Raw genomic sequence first — 25777 nt, forward strand, 5'->3', positions numbered from 1 at the left:
TCAGAACTTTGGCAATTTGTACATAATGGTAATTTGTTGCTCAGCATAGTAAGTCTAGTCAGTGATGATATATTATATTCTTTAAAAATGTAAAACAGACCAGGTTGTGGTGGTGCACACCCTTAATCCCGCACTCAGGAGGCAGAGGCAGGCGGATCTGTGAGTTCTAGGACAGCCAGGGCTACAGAGAAACTCTGTTGGGGTGGAGGTTGGGGAGAGAAAGTAAAATAGTGAACCTTGGTGTTCTCATTGTAGCTTAACTGTGTAAAATAATAAAATTGTTAATTAACTTGATTAATTAACATTCCAATTAATTAATTAATTAATTAAACATTCCAATGTTTTAAAACATTGTGTGTGTACAATAAATGAAATTTTGTCAATTTAAAAAAATAAAGAATAAGAACTCTCAGGAAAAGTTTTTTTAAAAAATATTTGAATACTTTCTTGTATTATATATGTACACCATGTGTTTGCCTGGTGCTGCAGAGCCCAGAAGAGGGTGTCATATCCCCTGGTACCGTAATTACAGAAGGTTTTTAGGTGCCACGTGGGTTCTGGGAGCCAAATATAGGTCCTCTGCAAGAGAAGCAAGTGCTCTTAAATGCTCAGCCTTCTCTCAGTCCTCCAAATTACTTCTAGCCATAAGCTAAAACTGTTCTGAAACTCTTTAAGTACTATGTTGTTTATGATTTTTCTTTTCTGAGTGTACATTTTTTCTGTCTTCATTCTCTGCATGTTTTACCTTGCTATTTTCCTTAATGCTAAAGTAACACATTGCTTTTTATTTGGCTAAAAGTGGCATAAGCTAGGCAGCTAAAGTTCTTCAGTTCTTATCTGACAGGACTCACCACTTCCTGCATTAACTAAGTGTTGGAGTTTTAGGAGAGTAAGCCAATGACTGGGTAAGATCAAGAGGAAAATTCTATGTTTGTCTGGGTCCAGCCCCAACATAAATCATTTCTTACCAGCACAGAGGTGTGAGACTATTAAAGACACAATTCACTTGACAGTATTGGGAGGATGTTTCAGTGATCATTCAAATCCTGAAATCACCCGCGTTTATTTTTCAAACAGCTTTTATAGCAACATAAACTGAGGGGGAAGGTAACAAAACTCCATTAGTATTCTGTTTCCTAGGTAGCGGGGAATAACTTAAGTCATGTCTTGCTTATGTCCATTTTGTCACGTAGGCTGAAGACACCTCTTCTCCAGGTGACCTCATAATTACAATAGAAGGAGTAGAGTGACAGTTGCATATCCTGACCACTCTCAGGATGGCACTGGCTTGGCTTTACTACCAAAGGAGCAGTGCCAGATGCACTAGTTAGTCTCTGACCATCAGACAAATTTGGGAAAGAAATGGCCTGCATTCTCGGCTCCCACATATGTTATGTTCTATTATTTATCCTATAGTTTAAGATTTATTTGTTTCCATTTTATGTGCACGAGTATCTTGTCTGCACATGTATGTGCATCAAGTGTTTGCTTGGTGCCCAGGGAGACCCGAAGGAGGCCTTGGATCCCCTGGTACTGGAGTTACAAGGCAGTTGTGAGTTGCCATATGGATATGATGGGAATTGAATCCATGTCCTCTACAGGAGCAGCAAGGGTTCTTAACCACTGGACCATTTCTGTAACCGTCAGTTTATATTTTTAAAAGAGCCATTTATCTGTTTTAAATATGCAAAGTAATTGTTTCGTCTATGTAAGAAAGAGAGAAAGTGAGAACCTCCCTTAACTGTCACTGTTCACCTGTGTCTTTTCTCAAGCGGTGTCACTTATGCCTGCCTATCTGTGCCAAGGCATTTCAAACCCTGGACTAGTACTGCCATGTAGGCATTACCTAATGAGGTCAGAACTGCGCCTGAGAATAGTAGAGAGCTAGGGATTGATATACAACAATCTTAAGTCACTCTACAAATCACATACATTTAAAGGTAAATTTATATTCATTTAAAAACTCTTTTATATTCTTTTCATTTTATAGCTCTGTCATGAGTACTGACAGTAACTCATTGGCACGTGAATTTCTGATCGATGTCAACCAGCTTTGCAATGCTGTGGTCCAGAGAGTGGAGGCCAGGGAAGAAGAAGAAGAGGAGACACACATGGCAACACTTGGACAGTACCTTGTCCATGGTCGAGGATTTCTGTTACTTACCAAGCTAAATTCTATCATTGACCAGGTAATGTCAAACAATTGTTAATCAGTCTGTTACTCCTGGTCATCAGTTAGTAACTTGGAGATTCTATACTTTCTGAGAATCTCTTTGAGTTAAAGTCCTATCTGTTAGATATTTCTTAAGATGAGCCTCTCTGCCAACACAAATAATTCCAATAAAGACTGAATTAAACCGAATTAAAAGATGCACATATTTAATGGAATGCTCCCGGGTGGTCCTGGGGAAAGCATGGAGAGGGGAAGAGAAAATAGGGGCGACCACGCAAAACCCGGAGACCACATGTTCATTCTCTGGGGGCAGTCTAAATAGCCTGTGGGAGTGGTCTAAACCTTCCCTGGGGAGGGGTTACTGTTTGGCAGGTTTTCATGACCCTCCCTGGGGAGGGGTCTTATGCCAGGAGCCAGGATGAAGCCCCCAGGCAAAAAATCCAGACTTTTTGTATAAAGGGGTGTTAGGGAGCTGGGGTGATGCTTCTGACCAAACACTATTTTTCACATTATTCCAACATAGAATTTAGCCCCATAAGTGGAAATATTATTTATTTGGATACTTTTCAAACTGTCTGAAATATCTTAGAATTTTAAAAAGTGACCGTTTTTTCTAAAGAAGTTTCATATATATGCTTTTTGCAGTTGGTTTGAATACTTCAGTAATAATCTCCAAGTCACCAATAATATATTGTTATTACATAAAGAAAGAAATATTAGCACTCCCCTTGGTGTCATTTAACCAAAATCAAGGCCAGATTTGAATTCTCTACTTCATGCTCCCTACATCTTTCATCCCCTCTCTTTCTACTGCATGAGTCTGATCTATCATGCCTAAAGTTTGCCCTATAAATCTGTCCCAGTATCTGTGTATAACTCTGTGTGTCTATCCCTAACAAAGAGTTTTGTTCTGTCTTTATTGAACAGCACAGAAGGCATCACATGGGGAAAGAGTGAGAGATACTTTACAGAAATCTTTAGCAGAGTTTTACAAGGGATCAGGTATAGAGTTCAGTTAACCTCAACTGACCCAGATAACAAACAGTATCCCTGCCTTGAGCTCTCCTTGTTAGCTAGCCTCCCTGGGTCTGTGGATTGTAGCGTGGTTATCCTTTCCTTTACAGGATATCCACTTATGAGTGAGTACATTCCATATTTGTCTTTCTGGGTCTGGGTTACCTCATTCAGGATGATTTTTTCCAGTTCTAACCATTTGCCTACAAATTTCATGATGTAATTATTTTTTTAACAGTTTACTAATACTTCATTGTGTCAATGTACCACATTTTCTTTATCAATTCCTTGGTCATCTGGGTTGTTTCCAGTTTCTGGCTATTACAAATAAAGCTGCTATGAATATAGTTAAGCAAGTGCCCTTGTGGTATGATGGAGAATCCTTTGGGTATATGCCCAAGAGTGATATAGCTGGATCTTGAGGTATATTGATTCCAGTTTTCTGAAATTGCTTTCAACCTCTATTTTTTCTGCTTTCAGCAAGTGATTATTAGAGCATTCATTGAAAAGTGCACAATTTAAGATTACAGTTATGCATTAGTTTAGGTTATAAAAGTTGATTACATGGTAAATCCACAGCAAGTAAAGTTGATTGTTAAATTATTTTCTTAAAGGCAGGTAAACAGTTTGAGTATACAGTAGAATAGCAATTTTAAGTCTTTTTTGTTGTTTTTGAGACAGAGTCTCCCTGTGTAGCTCTGACTGTTCAGGAACTTACTGTATAGAGCAGGCTGTTCTTTTTTTTTTCTTTTTTTCTTTTTCCTTATTTTGGTTTTTCGAGACAGGGTTTCTCTGCAGCTTTTTTAGAGCCTGTCCTGGAACTAGCTCTTGTAGATCAGGCTGGCCTCGAACTCACAGAGATCTGCCTGCCTCTGCCTCCCGAGTGCTGCCACCGCCCGGCTAAGCAGGCTGTTCTTGAACTTGCCAAGACTTACCTGCCTCTGCCTCCCAAGTGCTGGGATAAAGACATGCACCACTATGCCCTTGATATAGGATTTCCTTCTGTATACTGTGAATACATTTTATTACCATTGGTTAATAAAGAATCTGTTTTGACCTGTGGCAGGTCAGAATAAAGCTAGGTGGGAAATCCTAACAGAGATACATAGAGAGAGTAGGTGGAGTCAAAGAGATACCAAAAAACATCAAAGGAGGCAGGTGCTGGAACCTTACTGGCAATAGAATAATAGAAATGGGTTAATTTAAGATGTAAGAGTTAGTTAATAAGAATCCTGAGCTAACAGGCCAAAAAATGTTGTAATTTAATATAGTTTTTGTGTGATTATTCAGGTCTGGGTGGCCGGGAAACCAAAAAGCAGTCTCCGTTTACATGTCCTGACCTCAAGTCAGGTGACCTCAAGGTGTATTATTAACTCTGGTTGTGAGGTTCAGCAAAAGTTCTAATCTTGTAGAATGTAAGAAATATTTTCTTAATAATGAATCACCACAGCTTTTGACTCTAATGGCATGAGATTACCCTGCTTATTAGTAGAAACATAGGATTATAATTTAGAAAAAGAGTTTATGCTTTCAGTAAAGATCAGAATGCAGGTTTAAAAGTTTAATATGAATTATATTTAGGGAACATGCAAATTGTAGAGTAAAATAATCTTTTAGCTTGTATACATTCAAGTTTTTAAAATTATACTTTTTTCTTTTTCTGCTCATATGCTTCTTTTCCTTCTTCACCTACCGCCCTCATGTTATTGGAAACAAGGTTTTGCTTTGTTATCCTCAATGGGTTAGAACTCACTCTATAGCTCAGGCCAGCATAGAACTGTTAATCCTCCTGCCTCAGTTTCCTGGGTACTAGGAGTATAGGTATGTAACATCACATCCAACTTTTCTTTTTAAAGATACTATATAAAAAACATCAAAAATATAATGCATTTTCCTAAAATCTAACAAAATATATATAATACTTCTGCTTATAATTCTATACAACATTATTATAAGAACCTAAAGGATATATAATTAAGTAGAAAATGATTAAATTTTTCTGTGTTCAAAGAATCAGCACTGTAAAGGTACATGTTTTCTCCAGATTGACCTATACCTTCCAATATAATCCTAATCAAAATCTCTAGCTTTTCAACTAACTCTGTTATGGAGATTTAGTTCATATATTATAATCTTTATTTCATATGCAAAATTTAGTTGTGTTTAGGTCACTCAGAAATATGTGCACCATCACTATAGCCAATTTTAGAACACCCTCATTATCTCAAAAGGAAACCTGTAATCTAGCCATCCTCTTCCACCCTCCTCCTAGCCCTAAGCTACCACTAATCTGCTTTTTGCGGCTGCTGATTTTATTTTCCCTTATAATCCATGAAATATCCTTTAATGTGTTATTAAAATGTCTAAAATCATCCAAGTCATAACAGCAGTAATAGTTTTTCAAGTAATGTTTTGCCAGGTTTTAGGATTAAACATTCTAAATGAATTTGAAAGGGTAACTTATAGTTGTTTAAATTATTTTATTTTGTGTGTATGGATGTTTTACCTACATGCATGTCTGTGCACCATGTATATACCTGGCAACCACAGAGGTCAGAGAGGGCATCAGATCAGCTGTCACTATAGTGACAGATGGTTGTGAGCAGCCATATGGGGCTGGGTGTCGAACCTGGGTACTCTTGGAAGAGTAGCTAGTGCTTTTAACTACTGAGCCATCTCTCCAGCTGCATTTTATTTGTATTTAACTGACAACCAAAGGTGCTGAGCACCTTTTCTTATATGCTCATTGACCATATGCATACTTTTTTAGTGATTCTTTTCAAGTTATATATCTTTTTGTTGTTGTTTGGGACTTTTTTTTGAGACAGGGTTTCTCTGTGTAACACTGGCTGTCCTGGAACTCACTCTGTAGACCAGGATGGCCTTGAACTCAGAGATTCACCTGCCTCTGCCTCCGGAGTGCTGGTATTAAAGGTGTGTACTACCACTGCCCATTATATGTCATTTTTAAGGCCAAACTCTTTGTTTATTATCAAATTATGCTGTATATAAGTCTGTTGGATTGCAAAAAGATAGGTCCCTTTGTGAAATAGTGTTTAATATGTAGCTAAATGACTAAAACTACTTGAGCTTTAATTGCAATAATGTTTTTCCTATGCAATAGTTTTTTATCCCTTCTTTCTCCCTAGTCACTCTTTGGGATATTTATAACATTGATAGTAGGGAAGTAGATGTTGTCTTTGGAGTGCAGACAAATAGCCATTTTAAAAATAGAGTTTATTGCCGGGCGGTGGTGGCGCATGCCTTTAATCCCAGCACTCGGGAGGCAGAGGCAGGCGGATCTCTGAGTTTGAGGCCAGCCTGGTCTACAAGAGCTAGTTCCAGGACAAGCTCTAGAAACTACAGGGAAACCCTGTCTCGAAAAACCAAAAAGAAAAATAGAGTTTATCTATATTTGATTGTTTTGGTTAGTGGAGAATGACGATTTGAGTCTTTAAGGAAAATTAATTGAACAAAACACCCTCTTTAAAGATGGAATCACAATAAACACAAAAATGCATATTACAGAGTGGACTGTAGCTTTTATATGAAGTAGGGGCATTTCTTGAGTGTTTGGGGGATGAGGTGATTTATGTCCTTCTTCATCCACTGTGGACCCTTTTTGTTTTACCAATATCTAATATAAAGAATTATGAGGACTCTATTGAGAGAGAATTAACAAAGTAAATGTGCATATGTAAAATATGTAATTGGATACATTTTAACAAGTATTTATATCTTCATGCAACCACCATCACACTCAGTGTTTCATCATGCCCTTTGCAGATGGTCTCTGCCATCTAACGGATGTGTTGATTACTGGCATCTAAGTATAATTCTGATTTTCTAGAACTTCGCATCAGTGATCACATAGTTTTCCCTCTTGTGACTCTGAGATTGTTGTATCTGTTCTGTCTCATCAGTCAGCCAGTCATGTTTGCTTGTTACTGATTAGTGCTTTGTTGTATGTGTGTACCACAGCTTAACCAGTCACTTATTGCTTAATCATTTTGATCGAGCATTTGGTTATTATGAATAAAAATGCTATGGGCATTCTTATAAGTTTTTCTGTGGTTGTGTTTACAATTTTCATTGGGCATGCAAATTACTGGTGAAAGGATAGTTATTTGTGTAATGTTGTAAGAACTATTTTTCAGTGGTTGAACCATTTTTTTAAAAAAAATTCATTAGATATGTATGAGAATTTTAGTTCTATGCATAGAACAACTATATTTAGCCATTTATAAGTTAGCATGAAGAAGTATCTGAATACATTCCTGACAACTAAGGATGCTGGGAACTTTTTAATGTATTTATTGACCATATATATGTGTGTGTTATGTTTATATAACATATACATATACTCTAATATATAGTGACATGTAATATATAGTTTTATATATATATGAATGACTATATATGTGTATACACACACATAATGATCATTCCTTTTCTGCAAGAGATATGTGCTATGATATTGGATTTGTTACGTAGTACTAAACTATGTATATTTTCCTATCCTGTATATAAATATATGTGGTGAGGTGTAATTTATAAGTTGGACACAGTAAAAGATAAGCAATAATTGATAAAATAGAACAATTATGGCAATGTACTTTAATAAAAGTCATTTACATTTTACAAGTTATTTCTTGATTTATTTTTACACTGTAGTGACTGTTGATAACTAAAACCACAGAAAGTTAAACTACGGGGAAGGAGGACTATTGTATCTTCTTTTGTGAATGTCTTGTTTGTTCCATTTTGAAAGTCTAATATTTTTCTTTGTCATCTATCCAGTTCTTCATGTATTAGAGATAGAAGTCTTTGTTAGCATGCACATATTTTCTTTGTAACAGGAGCCTCCCCTCTGCTCCCCCTGCTTCCCTTTTCTCTCTTCTTGTGTTTTCTTCTTTTTATGTTTTCAAGATAGGGTTTCAATAGGCAGTCCATGCCTGCCTCTAATTCTTCGTCTTCCTTCCTTGGCCTACCCAATTCTAGATTTAGGTATGTGCCACTGCACCTGGCTGCCTTTTCATTTCTTAAGTGTTTTCTTCTTGTTGTTTTTAAATGTTAGGGATCAAACTCAAGGCCTCTTGAATGTTAAGCAAACACCAAACCACTGACCTATACCACCAGTGTCTTCAGAAAAATAGAGTTTTCTTTTTTATAGTGGTATTTTCTGTTCTAAAAAATTGTGTCTTGCAACCCTAAAGTTCTAAGATATTCTACTTTTAAAGCTATTTTTATTCATGTATTTATTTAATTTTATTGTAGTGTTGGGAATTGAAACCAGAGTCTCATGAGTACAAGATAAGTACTCTACCAAGTGAGCAATATTCTCGGCCTTCCTAACCTGTTAGTCTTGTTTTTAACCTTAGCTCTATGATCCAGTTAAAATTGCTATTTGCCTAGAGTGTGAGGTAGGCATTACGGTTTTTGCACATACCAGATGTTATGGCATCATTTTTTTTCCAGAGCCTCTTCTTTCCTAAATGAAAACACTGGTGATGTTATTGAAAGCATAGCACTGCAGAGAATACCCAAATAAACTGATTTATACTTTGTTCATGGACCGGGAGAACACAGAAGTGTCAGTTCTTTCCCAATTAACTGTATACTTAGTGGTTTCTATCTGGACTTTCTATTCTGTACACCAGTCTGTTATCTGTTCTTTCACCAACACTGCACTGACTTGATTACTATGGTTTTCAAATAAAAGTAAACCTAGAGGGCCAGCAAGATGGCTTGTGGGTCAAGGCCCTTGCCACCAAGCCTGAGCCTAATAACCTGAATTCAGTCCTTAGAACACACATGGTAGAAGAAGAGAACTGGCTTCTGCAAGGTATCCTCTGATCTCCACACATGCATCATAGCACAAGTATCACCCCCCAAATAAATTCAGTAAATCAATCAATCAGTAAATAAATAAATGTTTTCTTAAAAAGTAAATTCAGAAATCAGGTCATATGAGTTTTCCAATTTTTTTTTTTTTTTTTTAGATTTTTTTCAAGACAGGGTTTCTCTGTAGTTTTTGGTGCCTGTACTGGAACTAGCTCTTGTAGACCAGGCTGGCCTCAAACTCACAAAGATCTACCTGCCTCTGCCTCCCAAGTGCTGGGATTAAAGGCATGCGCCACCACCGCCCAGCGAGTTTTCCAGTTTTATTCTAGTTCATCAGCAATGTCCATTCTGTGTCCTTCGGATTTCCATATAAATTTTATTCAGTTTGTCATTTCTGTAAAAATACTCAATGTGCTTTTACTTGGGATGGTCTTAAATCCATAAATCAATTTGGAAAGAATTAGCATTATGGAGTTCTCCTTGTCCATGAAGATGGTGTAAATCTGTTTATTTGGTTCTTTGATTGCTCTGCAGTGTACATTTTTTATTAAATTGGCTCAAATATTTTATTCTCTTTTGATGTTATTGCAAATGTTATTTAAAAATTTAATTTTCCTGTTTGTTGATTATAGAAATAGAGCTACTTTTATTATATATTGATGTCATCTCCTGTGCCTTTTTGTTAAATTCATTTAGTAGGTCTCAGGATTTTTCTGTACATTCCTTAGGATTTTTTGTGTTAGCGGCTATGTCATTTAATAATGACAGTTTAGTTTTTTTCAGTTTTTAATACCTTAATTTTTTTCCTTCTTGGACTGTTTTCTAGCACAGAGGCAGATGGAAGTGATGACTGAGGGTAGACTCACAGCCTTGGGTCCTACCCAAGGGAAGTACACAAGTTTTCATTGAGTGTGGTTTGAGTGCAGTGCTTCTTAGTTGCCTTTGATCAAAATGAGGTTTCCTCCTGTCTCCAGTTCACTGAGAGTTTATAGCCTTAATGGATGCTGAACTATGGCAAATGTCTTTTCTGCATCTGTTGAGACTATCATTTTTTTTCCCTTTTAATTCTTTAGTGTGGGTGAAGTACACAGATGGTCTTTAAATGTTGCACTAAGTTTAGATTTCTGTGATAAGCCCCATTTGTTAATGATTTATTACATGTAATCATTTTAATCTGTTAAATAAGTTATTCTTTTTAAATGGCAAAGAGCTTCTTTTTTAACGGTTACTGATGACAAATTTAAGCTTTTGCTGGGATTAAAGGTGTGCGCCACCACCGCCCGGCTAAAATACTATTTTTTAAAGTGATGTGAAAGCCAGGCAGTGGTGGCTTTAATCCCAGCACTCGGGAGGCAGAGGCAGGCAGATACCTGTGAGTTCGAGGCCAGCCTGATCTATGAGAGCTAGTTACAGGAAAGGCTCAATAGCTGCAGTGAAACACTGTCTCAAAAAAATACTATACTCAAAGCAATGTGTACAGAAATAAAAAGAATCAATAGGAAATCTTTTTAGCAAAGCTTAAAAAAACAGTACAGACTTACATGTTTTCTTTAGCTTGTAGCTATTCAATTGGGATGGAAAAAAGATTAGATAGTCCCAATGAAGAAACTTTTTTAGATGTGTCATACATATACAATAGAATAAATTCTTAGAGAAGAAATGAAGACTAGCAATGTGTTCACATGCTGGTATCATTGTGTTTTACATTTGTAAAATTAAATTTAATTAGTATGCAAAGACATTCATTTGTAATACCATTGGTAACTTCAGTAACTTTGAATTACTTTCTAGCTATAGTCCTTGTTCCTTGATATGTCAAACGTTCCATGACCAGGTCCCCACTGATGCCTACCTTTGAGCCTCCTAGAAATGTGTCTGGGCTGGGATCTCAGCCCTTCCCTGACTCACTTGTCTTTCCTTTTCCTCCAATCACTACCACTCCTAGATGCCTAGCATAAGAAGAGCTGTGCATGGTATTTGCCAAGTACTTGTAACGTGTTTCTTGAACTGAGCTGAGAAAGTGACACCTCAGTGAGAATGATTTCATTATTTATTATCATAGGGGAAATTTTTGAAGGCATGATTTAGCCTTTTTCTCTTTTAGAAATGAAGACAAAACAGTAACAAGTAAGGGAAGGTACGATATAGTCTCATTTCTGAATGTCAGGTCATTAGAAAACCAGAGAATTTTTCTGTACATGGCCTGTATTGCTTGATGTGGTATGTGTGGATCTGATATGAGGGAACAACCTCATTTCTCGGTACTGTAACTATTATGTATACTTTGGATTTGGGAAGATAATCTAGGGATTTATTTGAAATAAATAAGCCCTACTTTTCCAGAGTGCCTACAAGTAAAAAAAATTATTTATGGGTCTCAAAGACAGAATTACATGTGAAGTTTCTCTGAAAACCAGAAAGGATTAAAAAATAGGAACATATGGTACTTTAAAAGTAATAGAGCTGGGTGATGGTGGCACATCCTTCAATCCAGCACTCGGGTGGCAGAGACAGGCATACCTCTGTGAATTTGAGGCTAGCCTGGTCTTCAGAGCTAGTTCTAGGACGGCTAGGGTTGTTACACAGATAAACCCTGCCTTGAAAAACTATAAATAAATAAATATAATAGTAATAGAATCAGGGCCAGTGAGATGGCTCAGTGGGTAAAGGTGATTGCTATGGAAGCCTAGTGTGCTGGGTTTGACCCCTAGAACTCATGTTCTGGGGTGGAAGGAGAGAAGCATGCACACATACATTATGGCGTGCACACACACAAACACATGCAACAACAAAATTATTGTTGTTGTTATCGTTAAGGAGTGCTTCCTCGATAACGAGTTGTGTTAGAGCAATTGAGTAATAAGTGAAGAGTTGTTGCATTAAGCTGCCAATGGATTCCTCCTCCCCACCTAGGACTGCTGTTTTAGCATAGCAGGGTCCAACCCCAAAGAGCTGTAAGTCTGCATAGTGAACTGGGGACAACAGGCATTAAATCCTGAGGAGTTAGAGCAGTTGTCTCAGGAAGAAGTGGGTAGTGAGCCTCACAGAGCAGATATTGCTGGAGCTAGGCCTTACATGGTAGGACGGTATTTGGGATGTTCCAGATCATGTTGAGCAGCAGGTGAAGGCAGGAATGTCTGTTCACATAATGGTGAGATTTGCCAGTGTACTGCTATGGAGCAAGGACTCACTTGCCAGGACAGTGTGTCTGCTCCATTAGAATTCACTAAAGACTCACATTAGGAGGACTCAAAAGATTAATGAGCTAAAAAGTTTTTACTTTATTTGAGACTGGGAATCTTTAATTCCTTTGACTCTTCAGCATGCTGTAAAAGAGACTCTCTGTTCATTCCATTATCACTCCACTAAAGCTGTGATTGTGAATGTTACCAGCACCTTCAGTTGCTAAAGGCTTTTCAGCCATCGTTTTATATAGTTCAGAAATGATGGCTTTCGTCCTGTTTAATGCCTTTTCATTCACTGTTCTTGTCTGTGGTTTCTCTGGTTCTGCCTTTCTCTGTAACTGTCTGTCAATCTGCTCAACAGACTTACTTCAGCACTGCCCACCTTAAAGACTTTTGGAGCTCTGAATACCATTGTTATCAGTTCTCTCTCATTATTCTGCTTGCTCTCTGGAAAACCTTACATATGTCCTAGGTATCCACCCGGATGACTTTTATATCTTAAGTTCCGAGTCTATATATTATCTGTCTATTAAAAAGTTGTCTCCATTTAGACATCTCCCCAGCATCTCAAATTGCATATGTCTAAAAAATGAAACTGGGTTAATGAAATGTCTCATCAGGTAAAGGTATTCACTGCTCAGCCTAACAGCACATGCACACTAAATATAATTTTAAAAAATTAAGGCAGTCTGTCTTTAAACTATTACCCCTCTTAGATTTTTCTCTCTTTGTGGAAATATTATCAGCCACCTAGTTACTTAAACAAGAAACCTGTGAGGAGGGGCTAGGGAGATGGCTCAGAGGTTAAGAGCATTGCCTGCTCTTCCAAAGGTCCTGAGTTCAATTCCCAGCAACCACATGGTGGCTCACAACCATCTGTAATGGGGTATGGTGCCCTCTTCTGGCCAGAATATTGTATACATAATAAAAATAAATAAATTTAAAAAAAAGAAACCTGTGAGGATTCTTTTTCTCCCTTGTGCATCATTGAAAATGAACTGTGAGTCAGTTGAGTTCTACCATATAGTTTCTCATATGTCTCTGTGTTTATTTGTTGTCAAGTTACTTAGTCATCATCTCATATAGGGGCCATGTGATCTTGCTGCTAACATCGACTGTTCCCATTTACCACAGTTCTGCCCAGCAAATCTATTCATGTCATCCTGATCCCCTCCTCAAAGATTGTTGTGAGAAGGAATAACTCCTGGATTAGCTGTTCATTAAATTCTCAACCACATATCCTAGGTGTCCCAGGGGTAGCTGTCTAATTGCAGTCCTACTTCAACATTTCTGATGATTGTTTTTCTCAATACTATTTCCATACTAGGGTTCTGTTTCCTCCTGGGAAATTTACTGATACTACATGCCTTCTGTTGTTCTGTTGTGTGTATGTATTTTATGGACCAATTAAAGGGACCAACATGGACTGTCTACTTCAGAAAGAATAATATAACAGGTCCCTTGAATAAAGTGTTCAGTCAGTATACTTAATTATTTTCACTGATAAATTTTTATATATGTTATTATTGTTGCTTTCTCTTTTTAAAATTGTCTTCTCAGTTTTATATTTAACTACACGAAGGCTTACTTTTTCTAGTAGCCTTGTTAGTTTACTAACTTGAAGGCTTTAGTATTTTATTTTTACTTAACAAGTCTGTTTTTTCATAGGTGACGAATTCTTGCAATGTGCATGATAGCAGTAATAGCTCTTCGTGGGAATGTTAGCAAGAATGTGCTAAATACCATCACATAATCTTACATTCTTCTGTGGTTGGAAAGCTTATAAATTCAAAAGTATCCACAGTTTGACTTGGACTTAAAATAGGATAATTTGATCTTCAGTTTTTCAAATGTAATTGTTTTTAAGGATAAAAATTGTTTTTGGTTCAGTTGAATACAAGATAAATAGGAGTGAATGTGTCTTGGGCCCGTAGAACATGAAAGACTCTCTTGCTTCTGACACAGGCCCTGACATGTAGAGAAGAACTCCTGACTCTTCTTCTGTCACTCCTTCCCTTGGTGTGGAAGATACCTGTCCAGGAACAGCAAGCAACAGGTATGTCCCTTTTCACAGATCGCTTGCATTGTCATATCCCTTTGGGAAAAGAAGTTTATTTGCAAAGCTACCTCTTCCTGATTGGTTAATGCAACTTCAGAGTAGTAGATATTGTGGTGATTTATTATATACCTAGTATGAAAAATTCATTAGGAAAGCACAATTTTTCTTCTTCCAGTAATATAGAAGTCCATGGTGCTTCTGAGAGACTTCCATAAATGACAATTACAAATACCCGAAGAAGCAGAATACTTACTTAATGGAGTTGCTAGATATGCCATAGTGTTAGGAAAATGGGTGGTGAAGAGTTTGAAGAAAGGAATTAAAGCCCATTGCTTAAAGACGGCTATCACCAGTGCTCTAAAAGTGACTTCTGCAATATTTGCTTTAGTTCAGTTTTTCTAATTTTACTTTTGAGGGATAAATTGGAAGTCATAGTTTGTTTCTAGGCTAAGTAGAATTATGACATGAGATCAATAAATTTTAATTTCTTATTTTAAAAAAATATGCATTTATAAGTACATGAAATTTCAGTGGAAAGATAAACTGGTTTTCCCCTGGATCATTTCTGGAATACTTTATGAATCTCCTGGGTTAAAAATAGTCTTCCTATATTATATTTTAATGCCTTGTTTATATTATATTTAACATAGAACTCTTTTAAGGAAAATATTTAAAGACTTCTAATATTATTTTCCTCATTATTTATTGATTCATTAACTACTCTTTTTTGAGTTTGCAGAATTAAAAATTTGTTAACCACTTAAGAGTTGATTACTGCCATTTTAGGGAAGTTGTCTTCATTGCTGGCATTTTATATTTTGGTGAAATTGGTCCCTTTTAACATTTGTTCTCATCTGCTTTATTTTCCTTCTCCTAAGTAAAGTGCAAAATTCTACTATTGGGTTTTTATTTAGTCCTCCTAAATTACAACTCTTGTTTCCTGTGGATTTTAAGTACATATTGCTACAAAGAGAAAGATTCATTTAATTAGATCCTTTCTCTAAGAAATGGCCATTGAATGCTGCCCCAAGCTCTGGGGACTTAGGATGGACTTCTGATATCTCTACATTTGGTTAGTTCAGGGAACAAGGCCCTAGAGAAATACTTTGCCTGAACAACTCTTTTAACCCTAGTCTTGATGAATACTTGATATATACTATATGATTTTTGAGTTCATTTGGGTGAATATTGAAGTTATGAGAAGCTATAGACTAACACTATGTCTTAATTACAGCATTACTAAAGGTTTATAAGTGGTGAGCACAGCAGCTGAATAGTTCAAGCTCATATTTAGAAATTAGAATGCAGTAGGTTCAACTCATGTCTAATTTCCTAATTTTTCTCTTTGCTGTCCTCAAAATCAAGTTGTATCTCTTGAGCTGTTACCACCTGGTATAAGTGTGGGCGGAAGTGACCCAGAGATGTAACTAGGAAAAGCAGACTTGCAGTAAAATTATGCCAGGCCAGACTCATAATGTGGGTTGTAAGAGTCATTGCCCATACATGTGAGTTTAACAGGTACTGACATATTCTAAGTGTCTTTCTTGATTTTATTAGATTTTAACTTGCCGTTGTCATCTGATATAATCCTGACCAAAGAAAAGAACTCAAGTTTGCAAAAATCAACTCAGGGAAAATTATATTTAGAAGGAAGTGCTCCGCCTGGTCCAATCTCTGCAAAAGTAAACCTTTTTCGAAAAAGCAGACGACAGCGTAAAAGTACCCACCGCTACTCTGTGAGAGATGCAAGAAAGACACAGCTCTCCACCTCTGACTCTGAAGGCAACTCAGATGAGAAAAGTACAGTTGTGAGTAAGCACAGGAGGTCCCATGTGCTACCCCGGATCCTGACGCAGTCTCCTAAGGAAGACCACCTCCTAGCGAAACTTGACCCCTCTGCAACCAAAGAACAGGTCCTTTCTGACACCATGACTTTGGAAAACTCCAGAGAAATCATCCCGAGACAGGATTCAAATGGCGACATATTAAGTGAGCCAGCTGCCTTGTCTATTCTCAGTAACATGAATAACTCTCCCTTTGACTTATGTCATGTTTTGTTATCGTTATTGGAGAAAGTCTGTAAGTTTGATATTGCTTTGAATCATAATTCTTCCCTAGCAGCCAGTGTAGTACCCACGCTGACTGAATTTCTAGCAGGCTTTGGGGACTGCTGTAACCAGAGTGACACTTTGGAGAGACAAGTGGTTTCTGCAGGTTGGACTGAAGAGCCAGTGGCTTTGGTTCAACGAATGCTCTTTCGAACTGTGCTGCATCTTATGTCAGTAGATGTTAGCACAGCAGAGGCAATGCCAGAAAGTCTTAGAAAAAACTTGACTGAATTGCTTAGGGCAGCTTTAAAAATTAGAGCTTGCTTGGAAAAGCAGCCTGACCCTTTTTCACCAAGACAAAAGAAAACACTACAGGAGGTCCAGGAGGGCTTTATATTTTCCAAGTATCGTCATAGAGCCCTTCTTCTCCCTGAGCTTCTGGAAGGAGTTCTACAGCTCCTTATCTCTTGTCTTCAGAGTGCAGCTTCAAATCCCTTTTACTTCAGTCAAGCCATGGATTTAGTTCAAGAATTTATTCAGCACCAAGGATTTAATCTGTTTGAAACAGCAGTTCTTCAGATGGAATGGCTGCTTTCAAGGGACGGTGTTCCTTCAGAGGCTGCAGAACATTTGAAAATCCTGATAAACAGTGTAATGAAAATAATAAGTACTGTCAAAAAAGTGAAATCAGAGCAACTTCATCATTCCATGTGCACGAGGAAAAGGCACCGGCGCTGTGAGTATTCCCATTTCATGCAGCACCACCGTGATCTCTCAGGTCTCCTAGTTTCAGCTTTTAAAAACCAGCTTTCTAAAAGCCCCTTTGAAGAGACTGCAGAGGGAGATGTGCAGTATCCTGAGCGGTGCTGCTGCATTGCAGTGTGCGCTCACCAGTGCTTACGCTTGCTGCAGCAGGTTTCCCTGAGCACCACCTGTGTCCAGATCCTGTCAGGTGTACACAGTGTTGGAATCTGTTGTTGTATGGATCCAAAGTCTGTGATTATCCCTTTACTCCATGCTTTTAAATTGCCAGCACTGAAGAATTTTCAGCAGCACATACTGAATGTCCTTAACAAACTTCTTCTGGATCAGTTAGGAGGAGCAGAGATTTCACAGAGAATTAAAAAAGCAGCTTGTAACATCTGTACTGTGGATTCTGACCAACTGGCTAAGTTAGAAGAGACACTGCAAGGCACCTTGTGTGGTGCTGGCCCTTCCTCTGGCTTGCCCAGTCCTTCTTACAGATTTCAAGGGATCCTGCCCAGCAGTGGGTCTGAAGACTTACTGTGGAAATGGGATGCATTGGAAGCTTATCAGAACTTTGTCTTTCAAGAAGACAGATTGCATAACATACAGATTGCAAATCACATTTGCAATTTGATCCAGAAAGGCAATGTAGTTGTTCAGTGGAAATTGTATAATTATATTTTTAATCCTGTGCTCCAAAGAGGAGTTGAATTAGTACACCATTACAAACAACTAAGCATTACTTCTGTTCAGACTCATGTGTGTAGCCAACTGAAACAGTGTATGTCTCAGGAAGTGCTTCAGATTTATCTAAAAACTCTGCCTATTCTACTTAAATCCAGGTTTGTACGTGTGCATTTTTACAGTTGGATGAATGCTTTGAATGTGAGATTTTGGTTTGTGTATGTGTGTGTGTGTGTGTGTGTGTGTGTTTAAATTTCTAACCTTGATGTCTCCAGGACCTCAACCACAGTATAATCATAGTTACTATATTGCTTTCAAGGATTTAGTTTGTCCACAAAGAAAGCACTCTTCCCATGTCATTTTTTAAACATTTTAAAATTTACTTTTCTGGGGATAGTTAAGGAAGAGAGACTAGAGACATTGATATTTGGCTTCTAAATGGAAAAAAAAAGGTAAAAGTTTTGAATATATTTCTGAGGGAAGAAGTGTGTGGAATGAAGATGTCAGAACAAAGGTCAGTTCAGATTAATTTTTTTGTTTTACTACATAGATAGAATATTATAAACCATTAAGATGTTTATAAAGATCATGTTAGAACAAGACAATGCTTATTTTATGAGTAAAATATGAAATAATAATTTTAATGTATTTATAACAGTGTATAATTTGTACATATGTGAAATAGTTCTCGAGTCAGTGGCATTAAGGAGATCATTTCTTAAATATCATAGTTGCATTTATTACTCAAAGTTGAAAACACAGATAAGCAAAAAGAAAGTTTAAGTTGTCTTCTATCAATGAATTTTTCAAATTCATGAGATTGTTAAGTTTGGGGTAGTTTAAAATGATTGTGTAAGTAAAGCTTAATGGATAGATTGGCCATTTAAATTAATGCATATGTAATATGGCTACTTTAAAACTGACATGGAGCTGGGCGGTGGCGCACGCCTTTAATCCCAGCACTCAGGAGGCAGAGGCAGGCAGATCTTTGTGAGTTCGAGGACAACCTGGTCTATAAGAGCTAGTTCTAAGACAGGCTCCAACGCTACAGAGAAACCCTGTCCCAGAAAACCAAACAAACAACAACAACAAAAAAAAAACCCTGACATGGATTCTACCAAGCTATATTCATCTTTTATATCTGTGCTGTTGACTTTGATCAACTCAACAAATTAGAAGAGAACTATAAGGAAACTCACATCGTACTAAACCTTCAAGTTGAGAGACTATCCTCCTAAGATTTTCAGCTCTGTAGTTTGGTTCTTTCCTTTCCTAGAGTGTAGTATAAAACAAATGGAAAGTCTGAGCAGAGTGTTAAACAGACAACCAAATGAGCAAGTGAACAAATGTATGCTTGCTCTCCTGTACCCACATCAGGGGTGGTAATGATATTTAGAATTTCTATGAAATTTACTATTTGAAGAAAAAAGTCTTTCTTGAGTTACTTATTTTAATGTGTTCTATATATAAACATTTCTTTTTAAATATAGCCAGAGCTATATATGAACATGTAAGTGCAATTAGAAAGTAACTTGAGATCTTAATCAGTATCTTAGAACTGTTCAGTGAATCAGAGTAGACAGTGGTTAGTATATACCACACATAGCAGTGTCATGTTTACATAGCATATGTACCTATTTGCAAATGTTTCATCATGTTATATAAAATATTTCATTTTTCCTATCTCTTACAGGGCAATAAGAGATTTGTTTTTAAGTTGTAATGGAGTAAACCAAATAATTGAATTAAATTACTTAGATGGGATTCGAAGTCATTCCCTCAAAGCATTTGAAACTCTGATTATCAGCCTAGGGGAACAACAGAAAGATGCTTCAGTTCCAGGTGCCAATGGGTTAGACATTGAGCAGGAATTACCCTCCTTAAGTGTGAGTCCTTCTCTCTGTAAGCAGCAAGATTCTCCTCGGAGTCTCAGTAAGTTTTATGCCAGTCTCAGAGAAGCTTATCCAAAGAAACGGAAGACTGTTCACCAGGATGTTCACATAAACACCATAAACCTCTTTCTCTGTGTGGCTTTTTTATGTGTCAGTAAAGAAGCAGATTCTGATAGGGACTCTGTCAATGAGTCGGAAGATACTTCTGGCTATGACAGTACTGCCAGTGAACCATTAAGTCACATGCTACCGTGTCTGTCTCTTGAGAATGTCATCTTACCTCCTCCTGAATGTTTGCACCAAGCAGCAGACATTTGGTCTATGTGCCGTTGGATCTACATGTTGAGTTCAGTCTTCCAGAAACAATTTCATAGACTTGGTGGTTTCCGAGTGTGCCATCAATTAATATTTATGATAATCCAAAAACTATTCAAAAGTCGTGACGAGGAACAAGGAAAAAGGCAGGGAGAAATGAGTGTAAATGAAAACCAAGAGTTAATCAGAATGTCTCAACCTGAAATGACATGGAAGGGAGATTTGTCATCTTCACCAGCACCAGAACTGGGACATCTGAAAAAGAGTGCTGACAGCTTGAATGATTTAGAGTCACAGCACACGTTTCCTACAAATGTAGAACAGATTTTGGTTACTGAAGCTATTCCTGGGGAAGCAAAGGCATTTATGATTCAAGACAAAGAGATCTCTCTCCAGAGCATACGACTTTTGGAGTCCCTCCTGTCCATTTGTCTTCATAGCTCCAGAGCCAGTCAACAGAAGATGGATTTGGAGCTACCTCCTCAGGTGATGCTTTGTCCTCAGTCCAGCTTATGTAACATATATGTGTAGTGTATTATAATATACATGTCATAACAATATTGACAACTTATTTTGCTACATATTTAAATTCCATTTTCTTTTATTAATTATACACAAATCTGAAACTCATTATAACAGTTTTATGTATACAGTGTATTTATATCAATTTACTCTTCCTGCCCTCTTTTTTCTCCTCCCACTTTCACTCACCCTCTTCCTCTTCCCAGCTGTTTTTTTTTTTTTCAGTGTGTGTGTGTATAAGTAACCCATTACATTTTATTAGGGTTTTTTATAAATCTGGATGAAGAGTTATTTACCAGAGCAAGAGTTCCTTGCCAGTGGTTTATACCACAGCAAAAAATATCTTCCCCTTCTCCAGGAACCATTAATTCCTTCTAGACACTGAGAGGGCTGGGACCTCAGGAACTCTTCTCCCTCTTAAATCCACAGGGAAGGGAGGGGCCTCATGGCCCTCCCCCTCCCATGTGCCACATACTTTGTTTGTACAAAGTTCTTTTGTGTGTAGCAGGATACAAAGTATGGAGGACACAATGGGTCACATAATCCAGTTCTAAAGAAGCTTACTGTTTAGTTTTCTGTAAAAAGCCCCTTGGGACAGTTTGTGAATTAATTCTTAAATGAATATTTACGGATGTTGTGTTTTAGAGTTTCAAAGTTTACGATCTTTGTGATACTGCTAGGTGCTCTGCTTATATTCCCTGACCTTTGTTTATGGCTCTGGTATGGTCATCATCTGGTCTGTACCTACTTGTTTTACATGTTAGACTTAGAATTCCATAAAAGAAAAGCAAGTTTGTTTTTGTTTTTTTTTCCCCCACTGTTACAGAGATCTAAGCAAGCAGTAACAGCTTCATTCAAAGGGCAGAACTGAAAGCATAAGAAAAACTTAATTAGAACTGCTTCTTAGACTCTTAGAGGATCTCCAAGAATAAGGAATTAGTGAACTCTCCTGATAATTAACTCTGAAATTTCATTTTTTTGTTCATTTTACATACTAACTATAGTTCCTCCCTCCCTCCCAACTATGAAGTTTTTCAAAGAATGGTTTTGTAAAAATTTTAAGACTTATTTTTTTCTTATGTATATGAGTATTTTGCCTATATGTATGTCTGCGCACTATAGATAGGTGCATAGTGCCTGAGGAGGCCAGAAGAGAGGACATAGAATTCCCTTGAACTGGAGTTACAGGCTGTTGTGAGCCACCATATGGGTGCTGGGATCCACCATATTGATTCTAGGTCCTCTGTAAGGATTCCTAACCATTGAGCTATCTCACTAGCTCCCAAAGAACAAATAATTGTTTTATGATTCAAATAATTTAAAGTACATTGAAATTTAAAACCCAATATATTTATAGATAAAATTTTAACAGTTTTTAAATATTAAGTAGGATATTTGGATAAGCGCTCAAATTTTATAGTCAATTTACCTTCATATCAATTACAAATAATTTTTTCTTCTGCTTATTTTAATCCATTTTGTCACTTTTTTTAAAAGCATGATATTGATACTCTTAGTCTCTCATTTTATCTTAGAGCTTGTCTGTGGAAAATATATTGTGTGAAATGAGGGAACACCTTTCCCAGTCAAAGGTGACGGAAACAGAATTAGCAAAACCTTTATTTGATGCCCTGCTTCGAGTGGCCCTAGGGAATCATGCAGCAGACTTGGATCCTGGTGATACTGTGACTGACAAGGTATGAATTCATGTGTTATGTTTTTAGTATGCCCAGGAAACTGGAGCATGTGGGGTGGGGCCAGACATGATTTAGATCATAGCCACATGGATTTGATCAGGTGAGTTCCTTGGTTCCTTCTCCATCATTTGGAATGGGTAGTATTTCATTATTGTCCTGCCTTGAAGAAAAGGAGGACATCAATACAGTATGCTTCAGTTAATCTGATCTGGAAATTTTTTGGTAATTGTTCCCAATAAGACAAAAATGCAGTAAGGTTAGATACTCTTACATATAATTGAAAATCTTTTCCCCCCTCAAAGATTTTACTTTGGGAAATTTCAAATCTGGACAGAAGCAGTACAGCAGCCTTCCCCTGTGCCAGCCACTTCCACACTGACGCCTCAGCATCAGCATGTTTTCTCACTGTCTCCCGCCCATGGCTTTTTCGTTCTTGAAATGTTTTAAAGAAAAGCCTGGTTTGCAGCAGCAGATACTCTATTAAATGATGATTCAGGAATAGTGATGTTTAACTCCCTTACCTGGTCCTGTGTAGTACAACTAATATTTCCAGAATGCTCTTCTGACTTTAATTTTAAATTACTCAACATAAAAATGAACAATACTCATATAGGAGACAGCATTAGGAGATTTTGAGTTTTGTTAACATTTTTCAAAAGTAACTTAAAATTTTCCTGAAACTTCATGATGTGCATTTTAACTCATTTCTCTTCCCTGTTATGCTTCTTTTACTTTGGGTTAGCTATTGTTAGCTTTCATCTTTATATAGCTTCATTTTTAATCTTTGGTCTAGTAATATATTCGGTATTTTATTATATTTGCCATAATATCCTGTTATTCTTTTTCATAATTTTAAAGCTTATTAACTTTAAAAATTGACCTTAAAGCTTAGAACTTCAATTTGTTGTTGAATGAAACGGCGGCAGACTATAACAAACTGAAACATTTACTTTATGTTACTGTTTATTGTTGTTGCAATGATAAAGTACCCTGAGCTCGAGTAGATCCTAAGGTGAAGGTATCAGTAATGAAAAAAAGTCTTGTCACAGGTAGTAAACAGGAAATTGATGCTGGAACTCTTGATTTCTGAGATGCTTATATGTAGACAGTTGCACTCTGAAATCCTTATTTCCTTTTTAAGATTGTTATGTGTTTTCCTGTTATCTAGTTTATGAAGCATTTAATTAAAAAATTTTGGGAAATTGTTTCTATTTGCAGTGTGTGAAAATAATATGCTTATTATTAAGAATAAGTCTGTACAACAGAACACTGCCTCACTGGTTTTCAGTCAATCTCTATTGTGTGGCCAATGGTTTTGTCTGCTACAGCCCTTTGATCTGAGGTAGCTGAGAGGGTTTGGGAAATATTGCAGAGGAAATTTCATTTTTTTCTGTGACTTCTAATTACTAAGATTTTTTTCTCTTAAATAAAATATTGGGATTACTCTTAAAGTGACTTTTGAGTGATAAGTATCCTGCTACTGAAAAATGAGTCAGTGTCACAAGTCTTGCCGTTGACTTATATTGGCCTTATAGAGTCATCAGTCTGAGGAAGAATTGTTGTCCCAGCCTGGAGATTTCTCAGAAGAAATTGAGGATTCTCAGTGCTGTAATCTGAAACTTCTGGGCGAGGAAGAAGGTTATGAAGCAGACAGTGAAAGTAATCCTGAGGACGGTGACGCCCACGATGATGGTAAAATGTCTCTGATGCTTGTGATTGGATTGCCGTTAGATTGTAAGTTAGCAAAATGGTTCATCGTTCCCCTACCCAGTGGCCTTACAATTTCAGAAAGGCATTGTATTGTCATTTTATTTGATCATCACATCACATCTGCCATTTGAATATGTAATTTCAGCAGTGGGGTCAAAACTATGAAGATAATTTCAGAGAAAGAACCCTTACTTAGCAAACCTAAAGCCCCAGATACTACTGATCCATTGCTCTGTAAGGAGAACAAAACAAAACAGAACAAAAACTTTCTTGTCTAAAACAAGTAAATGCCTAAGAATAAGGATGAAGGAGATAGTCCTTGCTTTCATAAACCTTCCTGCAGGAAAGAAAGGTGATATCCAGAAGTAGACAGCGCAAGGAAAAGTAGGTGATACCAGTCATTGGGTAGCTGGGGCCCTTTCTTTAGAGGTGATATGTACTTTGAAATCTCACTGTCGGTGACATTCAAGGGTGTTACAGCAGGTTCCTTTTATCATTTCCTGTAGACTAGCCTGTCCTTATGACAGAACTGTGTTGTATGTGATCTTTTGTGCTGGCAGTGCAGCTTGGATAGAATGGAAAAGATGGTCTGTTTGCTTGTTCTATGTCGGCTTGACACAAGCTAGAGTCATTTGGTAAAAGGGAACTTCAGTTGAGGAAATGCTTCCATCAGATTGGCCAATGGACAAGCCTGTGGTACATTTTCTTTATTAGTGTTGTGGGAGAGCTCAGCCCATTGTGGGTACCACTCTTAGGCAGACGGTCCTGGGATGTATAAGAAAGCAGTTCTGCAAGCCCCATATGGAGAACAAGGCAGTAAGCAGCACTCCATAGTTTCTGCTTCTGTTCCTGCCTCCCAGTTATTTCCCCGAGTTCAGGCCTTGACTTCCTTCAGTGGTGGAGCATGACCTGAGAGTTGTAAGCTGAAATAAACCCTTTCTTTCCCAGCTTGCTTTTTGTAGTGGTGTTTGATTACAGCAACAGAAAATCTAACTAAAACAGATTTAAGATTTTGTGAAGGCTCTTTCTTTTCAGACACTGGCCTTAGGACTTTCCCAGCACTGTTAGTTTTCTTTAAATTTACAGTAGTTTATTTTTGCTAGGAATTAATTTTTTCTTTTTCATGGAGGGAATAGGAATAATTACTGATTTTAAAATTTATAGGTGTAATGGACCTATAGTCTGTGCTTTTTGAAAAAAATACTTGTTTAATGGTAGTTTTATTGTAACGTAGGTATAACTTTGCAATGTTCAAACTCAGGTTGTAGGTAATGCTTGTACTGCAAGCGCCTTTAACTACTGAGTCATCTCACCTGACTAATTGATCTTATCTTTTATCTTTTGAGACAGTCTCTGACTGAACTTACAGCTTGCTGATTCTTATTTAGCTGACTGGCCAGTGAGCTCCAGGCATTCACTTGTCCTAGGCCTGGTATCACTGATTGTTGGCGCAACACCCAGCTTTTTGTATGGGTACCAAGAGTCTGCACTTAGGTCCTTGTGCTTTTGCAGCAAGCATTCTTCCCAGCCCTCATATAAGCATTTTTAAAGAGTGAAGTAGACCCTATTAAGGTCAGTCAGTAAGAAAGTCATAAGAGGATTTCAACATACCGAACCCACCATTACCACAGAAAGAGGGGTAGATAAAATAAACTACACTGTGAATTAGATATTTGGGGGTCAGAAAGTTTGGGATTATTTAAACATAATTTAAACAGAAATTATTTAAATATAATTAAACAAAATTATTTAATTTTTTAAAATTTAAGTAAAAGAACTTTTCTCTGCTCACGCAGCAGGTAAGAGATTACTAAGTTGAATCAGTATTTATCACACTCATGCTCCAATTTTTCTAGTTGCATCAAAAGAAGGTATTAAATCTACATC

General features: G+C 37.2%; 1 protein-coding gene across 6 annotated transcripts in view; it reads left to right on the plus strand.

Moving 5' to 3' along the window:
• Lyst (lysosomal trafficking regulator) overlaps positions 1–25777 on the plus strand; it is a 154138-nt gene that overhangs the window by 23162 nt on the left and 105199 nt on the right. For 5 of the 6 annotated variants that reach the window (XM_038335429.1, XM_038335432.1, XM_038335428.1 and 2 more), the window contains exons 4-9: positions 1991–2189; positions 14182–14272; positions 15833–17912; positions 19448–20447; positions 22019–22180; positions 23716–23872. In XM_038335429.1, coding sequence (XP_038191357.1) covers positions 1998–2189; positions 14182–14272; positions 15833–17912; positions 19448–20447; positions 22019–22180; positions 23716–23872 — 3682 coding nt within the window. In that variant the 5' untranslated portion in view covers positions 1991–1997. Of the gene's footprint in view, positions 1–1990; positions 2190–14181; positions 14273–15832; positions 17913–19447; positions 20448–22018; positions 22181–23715; positions 23873–25777 lie in introns of those variants that run through there. The other variant, XM_038335433.1, reaches the window with a different exon arrangement.

This window comes from Arvicola amphibius, chromosome 6, assembly GCF_903992535.2.
Source record: "Arvicola amphibius chromosome 6, mArvAmp1.2, whole genome shotgun sequence".
Taxonomy (NCBI): Eukaryota; Metazoa; Chordata; class Mammalia; order Rodentia; family Cricetidae; genus Arvicola; species Arvicola amphibius.